The sequence below is a fragment of the Catharus ustulatus genome, chromosome 9 (assembly GCF_009819885.2).
Source record: "Catharus ustulatus isolate bCatUst1 chromosome 9, bCatUst1.pri.v2, whole genome shotgun sequence".
Taxonomy (NCBI): domain Eukaryota; kingdom Metazoa; phylum Chordata; class Aves; order Passeriformes; family Turdidae; genus Catharus; species Catharus ustulatus.
The window spans coordinates 7354800-7367123 of record NC_046229.1 but is presented as its reverse complement, the minus strand read 5'-3'; the positions used below and the strand labels follow the sequence as shown (position 1 = coordinate 7367123).

General features: G+C 44.0%; 1 protein-coding gene across 1 annotated transcript in view; it reads right to left on the bottom strand.

The window, feature by feature from the left end:
- The window catches only part of LOC116999979 (BEN domain-containing protein 5-like), a 555607-nt gene extending 551974 nt beyond the window's left edge, over positions 1–3633 (bottom strand). The window contains 1 exon segment of the mRNA XM_033067182.2: positions 3518–3633. Coding sequence (XP_032923073.1) covers positions 3518–3617 — 100 coding nt within the window. The 5' untranslated portion in view covers positions 3618–3633.
- Positions 3634–12324: the final 8691 nt, after the last annotated feature.

Here is a 12324-nt window from a genome sequence, read left to right as displayed (position 1 = left end):
TGCAGACTCCATTTGTGAAGACTTACATTGCTTTTAAGTGGGATTCCCAGCTTGAGACATGAAGATTTCAGCCTGGAAAACCAAACAGGAGGCATACAAATTCAGAGTTTACTGCAAAAAGCTGATTTGAACTTTCAAGAAAGCATTAAGGACTAGGACTAGGACTAAGGAGCCAACTACAATGGGAAAACGATTAATGCAGAGTAAAGCTGATTTGCAGCACTCCAACCAAACATCAGAATACAGAAACATTTTAATGGATTAGAGCAGATGTCTGCCTAGTCCAGTGAGGATAGCAGCAGAATATGAACTCTGTACTAGACAGGTGTGAGGTAATCTATCTTCCATATTAAGTCTCAATTTTACTTGAAATACAGAGTTTGGCTGAAACCATGATGTAGAGAATAATGCTGAGCCTAACAGTAGACTTAAAGCTGATGGAAATCCCTCTTCTGAAATGCTCTGTGCAGCTCTGTGTGTCCTAATCTCCCTTCCCAATTAAAAACACAAAAAAGGTTAAAGATCTGTAAAAACAGAAACAAAAATCTTTTACAAGGAAAAACAATGGAGAATGAAAATATTTATATATAGGGAAAGAGTAAGAATAATTACCAGCATAAGATAGATTAAGATATTTACTTCCCTATAACAGAAGGAGATACTAACAAAACTGAAATGAAAAACTCTTGTGTTATAAAAATATGCATTTTCCATAAAGTATATTTAATTTACAAAACATCTTGACACAGTGTACTTTCAATTCTAAGAGTTTAGAGGGGTCATAAGCATCCTAGATGTGCATAATTCACTGTCAGATAACTTTTAGGAAGGAACCTAATTTTTATAATCCCTTATCTCTAAGTGCACACTGTATTTTTTCTGACACTGACTCTTGTCAAACCTGGGTTCTGAACTATATCAGTAAAGAATGGTCCATCACAGCAATCTGTGCTGCTATAAAGCATGAGTAAGTTACCTTCAATTTCTCTGTAACAGTTTCCTTATGCAAAAATTGCAAATAACAATCAGTATTTCAAGATGGGAAGATGAGACCATGATGTTGCTGTTAAAAAAAAAAAATCCAGCAAGTACAACACACTCATACCAGCTTCATTGATTTATATTGTTTGAACAGTGTTCAGTCCTTCTGTAATGGCTTTATTCTCCTTGCATTTGTGCAAAATGCAGGCTCCAGAGCTACATTCCTGTATCTCCTAAAGGTTGCTCAAGATCTCACACATGATGAAGACATACTAAGCAGTGAGGATGCAGCAGGAACATTTCCCAATTACGTGTTCAACGACAGTGTCAGTGTCACCCAGCAGTAAAGGGGAGGGGAAAAGTGATTCTTTGAGGGATTTGCCATGGAAGGAACCTGCCCGTCAGCTTAGTGTGAGCTGACAGTCAGAAAAAATCCAAATCATCCCACCTTTTTCTCCCACAGCCGTTTCCATGACCTTTCTTAAAAGTGGGCCAAGCTCACAAACTTGCTTTCTTTTCTCTGAGGGTTTTAGGTCTTTTCCCTATCTTTGTGGCTCTTCGGAATTTTAATTCCTTATCTGGTTTCTCCAAAACAGAAGGACTTGTAAATTACACTTGCAAAGTGACCAGACAAGCATTGTATAACTCAAGTGGACATGTACCAAGACATGCAACTAAACATGAATTTTGCACAAGCTGAAACACAACATTTATGAGAAAATCATTGATCAGTCAGCTGCAATGGTCAGAAGTGGAAAAAGTTCTGGACAAGGTTAAAATTAAAAAGCAAATACTATGAAGCTGCAGGTTTAACTAATGCAGAGAACACAATGTAAACACACAGCAGAGAACACAATGTAAATTAATCTGGAAATGGTATGAAAGTTACATTCCATGGTGAAGTTACAGGCACGGGGGTAGGCAGGGAAGCTGACAAAGTCCAATGGCCACTGGAGATCTGTTCCCCGATCCACAGCTTAGACAGAGCTCATCACCTGTGTCAGGAGTGATGCACAGTGCAGAGGATGAAAATAATCACCTGCCTCATGGACAAGTTCAACACACAACAAACTTCACAGTGTTTTTCCACAGGTTCATAAACAGTATGGCTGAACACAGGGAGTTCAAGAACCATACAGACAATTTGAATCAACATTCAGATGTAGACTCTGTACTATCATTTCGCAGAACACTACAGCATTTGACCATTTGACATACTTATCCCTTTTTTTCACCTGAAGTGGCCCAAAAATCCAGGATCAGTTCTATGGGTAATACATATTTATTTGGAGCCACTTCTGAGGCTGAAAAGCAGAGGTGCAGCAGCTAACACAGCAGGCTGGGAAAATGAATTCCTGGTTCAGGAACCCAGATAATTTATGTATGGTACTGTGGGAGATTAAATATTCAGGAATACTGTCATCTTTGTTCCATCTTCCAAATGTTAGTATCTCTAATTTTTGCAATGTATTTTGAGGGCTTTCATTTTCACGTGGATTGGAAAAGACCTTAACTGTGTTTTGTTACAACAGGAAAGACCCCTATACCTAGAGGGGCCTTATCATTTATGAGGAGACACAAAACTTCGGTTTCACAGACAAACTTATCTCACATACACAGTTAAAGCCATTGTTAATACATCCTGAACAGGAAGAATAACATTTGGCACCTTCCTTAAAGAAATCCTCAGTAACAGTGTGAGGGATGGGAGCTGTCAGATGGGATGGGAGCTGTCAGATGTGCTGCTCGCTGTCCCTCTGCAGCCTCCGGGTACTTTACACCTCCCAGACAGGTCAAGCAGCACCTGCAGGTCAACCTGCAAGCTACCAGCCTCGTGCTGCAGTTTCAGCTCCAGACCTGTGTCTTCACGTATTACTTTTTCATGCTAATTCACGCAGGCGTTTCTTGTGTAAGGGGAGCTCCTCTGCACCGCCGGTTTGCTCTGCTCTTCGCCACCGCCACCTTTGCCCCTGCGCGGGAGGATGGAGCAGAGTGCGGGAGGATGGAGCAGAGTGCGGGAGGATGGAGCAGGGTTCGGGAGGATGGAGCAGGGCTCGGGAGGATGGAGCAGGGTCCCGGAGGATGGAGCAGGGTGCAGGTTGCCCCACCATCAGCCTCCTCCTCTGCCCCGCTGGGGCTCGGCCCGCAGCGCCGGCGGCTGAGCCGGCCTCTGGCCCTCACACCTTGCACCCCACTGCGGGTCAGTCCCGCTCAGGCAGGCCAGGAGCGCGGGGGGCTCTTCCCTCTCTACCTGCCTGAAGGAGCTTTCCCCACGACCACCGTGTCCCTGGGAAGACTCTCCTCATCGCCCGAAGGAAGGGATGCCCTTCGTCACAGCTCCCCGGGCAGGAGCCTCTACCGCGGTCCCTTCAGCACCTCAGCGCCCTCGGCCAGAGGTGCTCCCTCCCGTCTCCCCTAGGAGAAGGGCTCCGTCTCTGCACTCCGCTGCGAGCCAGGCCCCCTCTACCGCCAGAAGCCCCTGGAGAAGGGGGGCTCCCCCTCTCCCCCCGCCCAGGCGACTGCGGCTGGCACTGACCCGTCTCTGCCGTCCTGCTCCTCTCCGCCATATTTGTTGTCATCCCGCCACCCCCCCAACGCCGCCCGGCCGTCGCCATGGCAACGCGCGTCACCGCCATGGGGGAGCCCCGCGCGCCCCCGACATGGCGGCGGGGCTGACGGTCCTCTCCGGGGACAGCCCGCCCGGGGAGAGCCTTCCTTGCGAGCGGCTTCCCGGGCTCACCCTGCCCGGAGAGAGCCTTGCCCGGGAGCGCCTGCCCGGGCACAGCCTGCGCGGGAAGCAGCGCCCGCTGCCATCCTCGCGCAGCCCGGCGGCCGTCGCGCCGGTGGCGGGCGGGGCGTGAGGGGAGCAGCGCCGGCCGCCCGCCCCTGACGCAGCACGGCTCCCTCCCGCCCGGCCGCGCCCGCCCCGCCTCCCGCGGCCGCTGTTTACCGGCGCTGCTCGAACGGGGAAAGGAGGGCTCGGTCTCCGCTCTCTGGTGGCTGCCCGCCACCTCGGCAATTGCCGTCACTGTGCCCCGGGGGGACCGAGCTGTGCCGGTAGCGGGGCTCCTGCCGGGGCTCGTGCCTGCTCCTGGGAGTCGGTGTGGGCCTGAGGTGCTCACGGGGCGCTGAGGAGGAGAGGCTCGTTGTCACAGAGTATCAGTTAGCTTGGAAAAGACCTCTGAGATCATCGAGTCCAGTCTAAGACCAAACACCACCATGACAAATTGGTAGACTAGGATGTCACCAAGTGCCACTCCAGTCTTTCCTTTAACACCTCCAGGGATGGCGATTCCATGGCCTCCCTGTGCGGTCCATTCCCACGCCTAATCAGCCTTACTGTGAAGAAATTCTCCCTATTGTGCGATGTCCTGGTGCTGCGGAGGTGCATGTCCCGCCCCGCACAGCTCAGGGCTCAGGGTGTCTGTGGCCCCAGGGGAAGGGAGCGCATCCCTCCTGCTCCGATTCCAGCCCCGCGCACTGAGGTGCAGCACCGGCATGGCCAATTCATGTGTGCGTGACTGCCCCACCCTGCCCCAAGACTCAGCAGGTGAGTCTGGTCATGTGGCAGTTATGTCAACTTTTATTTTATTTTTTTTTTTAATTTCTTAAGGCAGCCCAGTGGGGAGCTTCATTATGTGTGTGAGTGTTGCCCGTCTGTCTCCTTGCCCCAGCCCCAGCAGGTGAGCCTGACCATATGGCAAATGCAGTGCTGGGGACGGCAGGGCTCTGCGTGCGCGTGTTGGCGGGCCCGCTGGGTGACACTCACCATGTGGCAAACACGGCGATGAAGGCTCTGGTGCACAGGGGCTAATTATGTGTGTGAGTCCCGGGGGACCCGGCAGGCTGGGTGTGATCATGCGTGTCTCACTAATGCTGAGGCGCAAGCTCCATTGTGCCTCCTCTCCGCACACAGCTCCAGCCTCTCGGAAGCGAGCCTGACCGCGGGACGAGCGCAGTGTTACAAGCACAAGCATCAAGACTTATGTTTATGTGTGCACAAAGTGGGGCTGAATGCACCCTGAACCAGGGCGTGTTCAAACTCTGAAACAGGGAGTGAGTGCATGAGCACTGCTAAGCAATGGAAACATGTTTATGGTTGTGCACACAACTCAGGTGTTTGCTTCAGTAGATCTAGTAAATTAATGTAACCACTTCCTAATGATCAGTGACTAGTCAGGGAAACAATCCAAGATTATACATTAAGGCATGTAAAATTGTATCTTTCTCCTTCTAAGTTCTGTTATTTAAACATCGCTTTACCTCTTTGTCTTCCTACCTAGTATGTGCCTTTTCTGCTCCAGTTCAGCTCCTCTGAACAACACGTGGATGATACCTACAGGTTCTACATGCTTAGATTTTTCTGTGGGGTCAGTTGCTTCCTTTCTCCCCAGCAAAGAGAAAGCCTGCTCTTTTTTGCAGCATTGTTCATTCTTCTTTCAGTTCATAGTTCTCTGGTTATTTTTGCAGCATTTATTTTTGTGGTTTCACTTCCTTTACTGTTTCCTTTCTTTTTCAGTGTCTCTTAGACCTCTTTCCTTTATCTATTTATATTCGCTCTCAGTATCTTGCTTTGAGTATTATATAAGCTAATTGAACATTACTTTAGCCACATTCCTGTTCCATCATGAAATACCTGTCTGGAGTAGTGTACCAAGGGGGCTTTGTGATAGAGTTGGAAGATACACCCTTGCACAGAAGAATGTTGGAGGCCATCTAGATCCAAGCTCTGCAAAAATATATTCTAGACTTTCCCCTCTGCAGTCTTAATAAACTATAGGCGGTCACTCGCATACTAAAAAGGTGGATTTGTCTCGCTGCTGACAGTGAGCTACACTAAGAGCACACACCCCCACAGACACATTCTTTCCCTTACAGCCTTGCTCCAGGCCAGCAAATCACCCAGGCCTTCTGTTCTTCCTTATTTGTTGCTGGGCAAATGATCCTGGGACTTCCCTCTTCAGAATATGCCACATATACTCTGATCATTCTCTTCTTTTATGTTCCCTGATAGCCATGTCCCATCACAACTCTCCTTCAAATAATTTTTATAGTACTGATCTCGCCATTTCTTTATTTCATGTTTCCTTTATTTTTTTTCCCCTTTTTTAGATCTTAAACAGTTCTGTCCAAGTTTGCAGCTCTAGTCTGGTTTCTTACCATGTCCCCACATCCCCTCATCCCCTTATTCCCTTTGTTCTACTTGCTATTCCAGCTTTAGTGTCCCCTCATCCATATTTCATTCCTATCTATTAATACCCACATAGCATTTTTCATCTGTAAATTTCTAAGAATTAAGTGCCTGTGGAGAGACCTTCCGTATCTGTTCTTCGGGTGACCTCTTTATTCACATTTCTCTGAGACTCGCTTCTATGGTGACCACAAATACTAATCCAAAGGCCTTTTGCATCTAATTGCCAGCCGATTAACTCAACTCAAATACCTGCAAGAAGTTCTATTGAAATCAGAGACATTTAGGGGAAAGCACTTTTTCCAGTCAAATTATCTCTTCTGAGTTAACACACTTGAAAAACCTAGAAATGCCACACTCATTTTTTTAGTCTGAGTTTAATGCTATGTTATAGTCACCTCACCAAGCTGAAGTGGTGTTAAATATAGATGATATGCAGTCTTTCCAAAAACAGTAAGATAATTTGACAAGAGAGAACTGGAAAATTCATATAGAAAGTTCTTTTGGAAATAGAAAGATAACTGAATGGTGCAACTCAAATCGGGGCTGAAGAATGAGAGAAATGGTTTCAGGAGAAGCAGTTGCTTATTTTTATTTGTGCATTATTAGAGCACCTGAGAACATGTTGGGTTTGTCATGAGTACAAAGAGGCCTTTGGCCTCAACAATCTGATTTTGGACATTACAGGATACCAAAGAATAACAGAACGCTGTTGCAAGCCACCGGTGCCCTGGTTATCCTCACATTTGCTGCTTCAGCCCTATTCCTTGTTCCAGCGTGTCCCCCCGCTCCCTTCTGCAGCTTGGCAAGCAAAAGCTGCCTCACTTCTGTGGCTCTTTGCAGCTTATTCCCACCCCATCATCTTTTAATAGCCTATGGAGAAACCAACGGCTTCCCCCCACACATTTCATTCAGTAATAACTTCTCTACTTGTTACATTTTCAAACCAGCACCTTCATGCTTTCCCTCGCTGCTGCTTCGCACTCCCACTCACTTAATTTTCCTCCTTCAAATCCCTCCCTAAAAATCTCCTCTGCTGTGATGTCTACTGAAGGAATGATAATGAATCGTCAGCTGTGTGCCAAGCTGAGTGTCTGTCATGGGGACTGGTCTGATGTGTTGGGCAGCCACTGCTTGTGTGGGACTGGCAGTGCCTTGAAGCAGCCCCTCTTCACTCTGCTCATTATGGGTCCCGGGATGGGCCCTTAAAACTCGTTATATAAGCAAACAAAAATAAATTGAGGCAATCGAAATAGAAATGGAAATGCTGGCCAAAACCAGGAAGATTAGACAATATTTCAGTTATGATTCATCAGCTTAGGTAAATTTACATAAAATTAATGTGACTGACAGCTCCCTTCATTACAAATATTGAGAAGTAAATTATTTTTCTAAATACAGATTTGTGCAATTTCTCTACTTATTTATAATCTATAAGGGCTTGAGGAGTGTGCTTTACTTTTTTTATCTGTGCTTGTATTTGAAACATTAGATATTCCATTGTTTGTTTATCTTTGGTTTGCAGCCTGCAAGGCTGTGGTGATTAAAGAACATAAGAAAGAATAATAACACAAGAGCAAAGAACTTGAAAGGAAAAAAGATTCCTGATCACTTTTTTTTTACCATGAGGATAATTCAAATATGTTGAAGATCGAATGATTTGTGTTATACATTCAATACTTCTGATTCAGCTAGAGGTGGCTGCTGTCAATACATGTCTGTCGAAACCCCAAAGATCTTCCAAGAAAATCAATAAAAATCCAATTTTACAATCCTGATATTTTCAGTGTTTAAAAAATTGGCAAAAAAATGCCCTTTCTTATACATTACAAAAAAGCCAGTAAGGTGCATTATTGATTTTTCACAAATCGTTTGTAAGTGACTGTTAAGTCTGGATGAGAAGGAGAAGATGGAGCATTAGCACGAGTTTTGCATGCATTTCACACACCACATGCATGGTGCATGTTGTGGGTCTTCAACGTGGGGATTTAAGAATCCAGCTGTAACTGTGTAGAAATCACGTAATTACTCTTTTTTTGTATGCCTTTCCCCATGTAGAATAAAGTAGTGCAAGCATTCAAGTATAACTCAACTGTGACTGCTGTCAGAGAAAAGGCCATGAAAATGGTTCTGATACAAACAGGGCATCGATGGTAGCTGTGCAAGCAGAGCAGGCACAATCCAAATTTAAAAAGAAAGAAAAAAGGAAGAAAACCAGAAATCTGGTTGGAGTTTTTAGGTTGTTATGGTCTTATGGATTCAGAGAGAGAATTAAATCTGATAAAGAAAGAAAAAGCCAAAATGAAAAACCAAAGTACCAACTGAGGTAACAAAATGGAAGTGAATTTTAAACTATGTGCACATAGTGGAGGAATCCTATAATCTTATTATTGTAACCTTGATCCATTCGCTCTCCCAGCATTTATTGCTCTCATTAGTTATGTAATATCTAAAAGCACACTGTAAATTTTTTTTGTGTCAGGACAGTATCTTTAATGTATTCTGAGCATGCCTAGTGTAATTAGAGAGCTTTATACAAAAATAATATTACCTGCTGGGTTTTTTTCTGTATTATTTCTAAGCATAGGAAAAATTAAAATGCAGCAAGTCTGGAAAGGTCAAACTGATTCTCCCCTCATTCTGCGCATGATTTCAGAAATAATCAAAAAGTTATGCTGAGATAACTGACATGAAACCAGTGACACTATCATCACAAAATTTGGATCAATTTGTGCCCATGCAGGCGAGGCATCATCTCATTTCACACCTGAAAATATTTTTTTTAATTCTACATTTTATAGATCTTTTGAACTGTTTGTTCCTAACACTTTGTTCTCACGGATGTGCATCAATATTGTGTAATTACACAGAGACACTGTCGGCCCGAAGGAACCCAGGCTGCAAACGACAACTGTGCTGTAGGGAGGGTGAACAACTTGTGCCTCTGGGATATGGAATGCTACCTTGCTTTTCCACTCTTCCTCAAGCACTCTGGGCTTGTAAAAGCCAGGGATCACCAACGTGCAGAGCTCTCTCAGGTGCACATCCTTGCTCTGCAGTGTCTCTCTAAGCCAGGCAGGGCTGACAAGGGCTTGCCTGCCAGCATGCACTTCTGCCCTGCGTTTGACTAGGAAAGGGAGGGGAGGTCAGTGCCAGCCACCTGGGTGCAGAATGGAAAAAGAAATGTTACCCAAGTAAACCCTTGCTATTACAAAACTGAGACTTTGAAATTCTTTTCAGGAAATAACCTTAATTTTTAAGTTCCCATCAGAAAGGTATACACACATATGTGATAAAAGTGCAGTTTATCTGTGAAAGGTGAAGGCTAAGTCAGTTCTCCTGGGATTTGAGCATGTGGATCAAGATGGTTTAGAATTTCAAACTCAAAGAATAATGCTAAGCTAGAATTCTGTGCCACTCAGAGGAGTAGCCTTAAGAACTCTTCTATGCTGGAACCCTGGAATTCCCAGGAAGCCCTCAGTGGGGAAAGCACTTTCAGGGGGTTCTGAAGACAGTCTGTAACTTGGACAGGCATTCCCAAAGGGGCTACAGGGTCCTGATCCAGTCCCAGTGACAAAGATTACTACACCTATACTTAGAAATTAAAGTATAGGCTTGTGTGGTGTTTTAATATACTTACTGGAAATATTTAATATCTAAGTATTAGTTTTTTCATTAGTATTTTAATATTATTATGGACATTGTCCAGACTCACTCCCATGTTTACATTACCAGAAACATTTTATACATTGCATTTGAATAATCTATACACCTTACAGTTCTCTGCTATCTTTTAATCCTTTTCAGTATCTACTCTGATAAAATTCTTTTAATGTAGCCAATGAACATCTGGATAAATGAGAGATGTACAATGAGAACTTAATTTCAGATTAACAATTGTTTGCTGTCTTGAAACTGATTATTTGGCCCTCAACTGAAATTTAATTCTTTAGAGAAAATGAGAATTCATAATGAATTTAGTAACCATGTTAAATTCCATACTTACAAAATAAATTCATGATTTCTCAAGGTTCCAGTGGCACAGAAAAAGGAGCAGCAAATCTTTCAGAGACAATCACTACATGTAGCAGCTGGGAGAGAGGAGGTAAACTGAAATGGCAAGAATTTACTTGAGAATGCAATAAGCTTATGTTCACTAACACATGGCAACTAATACACGATAAAATCCCAGTGCAGAAAGGCCATTTTTAGTTTTCACATTTGTTAGCAGATCATGGTAAACAGTTGGCTCACCCTAATATGCACTTGTCTTCCCTAGCATTTTTTTCTCACACTAAGTGGCAAGGAACTCTCTTTTGCTCCTATCATACACAAGTCCTACACATACTCAGATAGGAGTGGAGGAGATCTATGCCAATGATGGATTGATGTTCATTCATGTGGATGAACAATGATGGGTTTATTCCTTTTAGGAATCCAAGGAATGAACTCAGGGGCTGCAGGCTGATGGTCTTTGGTAGTTAAGTTGGTGTGAGGGTTTGAGTCCAACGCACTTGACGGCTCAACACTGTCAGCACTTGAGGTCCTGGTTCATCTTTCACCTTCACTGGAACATTGCTGCATTCCCACTTACTCCATAAGCCCTTCAGTGCCACCAAAACAAGTCCTTGTAGCGCAAAATATTACCAACATTTGCCTTTAATAATAGCACAATAAGGAAAACTCAAGCCCATAGCAGCACTCCATCAGCTTAGGAAAGGGATGAGAACAGGTTAGACCCATTCTCTGTGGAATCCAGGGTACCGAGTAAAGCAAAATATGGGACCTACCAAGGCCAACAACCTTCCCTCAAGAATACAAAAAACAGAGTTGTTCAGTGAATCGAGTCCTAAATGCTACCTGCTATGGCAAAACAATGAGAACTCAAGAGAAAAAGATCATTATGCCCCTAAGGACAATGTAATTTCTGATGATGGTCCACAAGATGTTCAGGGTTTAGTGCTCCCCACACAAACTCCAGCCTGACCATGGTGAGATAGGCAGAGACCTGGCTTTAGTGGTGCTACAGAAACGTTACACCAAGGCCACATTCACAGTACCATCTTAAAATCACTGTTTATGTGTTTGGAGACATGAAACACACAGCATCTTTTCTTTAATCTCTCTAGTTTGTCCAAGTAATACAAAATTCTAGATATTCCTGAACACTATGATTACCAAAATTGTTTCCCTTGTTATAACAGCAGTGCTGAGAAGTAAACATCCAGTAAGACGTAATCACACCCAATTATCTGTCCCCAACCTTGAACCTAGAGTCTGTAATAAAAATTACATGAACTTTTTAAGGTTTGTATCCATAATATTTTCTGCATTCTAAAGCTTCAATGACCCTTCCAGCCTGCAAACTTTCTGCCCCTCACTGCAACCTGACCCTATAGATTATAAAAATCTCTTCAAATTAAGATCTTAAGGAAATGAAAGGTATATATGTATCCGATCAGAATCCACAGAAATAATTTAATGTAATTACTAACTAATCCATCTTGAAATCAAGGACAATTTAAAAATTAAGGCATTAATATGAAATTAGAATCACTTGAAGTTTGGGTGAAGGAAGTACAGAGTAAAAAATGTGGTTACATTACCATGTTTATCTCCTAAATGAAGATATTTGGTGAAGCACAGATGGGCTACTTTATTCTGTAATCCTCTGACCCATAAGGATTGGCACTGAGACAGTGTTCCCACTAATACATCTCTCACTCCATACTTTTTCACATGGCATTGAAATACTACATTTGGGAACTCATTGACTCACTTAGGAGGGTGGCTGCTGTACCAGAGAAAGGAAGCTGATTTCCTTTTCATATTTTAAGCACACATAAAAGAACCTGGAATAGAAAAGTGCTTAAAATCTTACCTGCCAGAAAGTAATGCTCCATTATATGGGAGAAGGGAAGCTCAGTACTGAGGATCTGATAAAGGAGAGGGCACAGGACTGCCCAGGACAGCTAATCTTGACCATTCCTGAAACTGCCGAAATTGTAATGAGGGGCAGAGCTGCTCGCAGGCCAGGCACAGTATCTGCACCTTGACAATGCCTGTAGAGGAGGGCTTCCAAGTAAATTCCAGCTTTGCTTAAAATTCTGTGCTGGAGCCTGCAGCATTGGACACTACAGCAGTGACCCCAT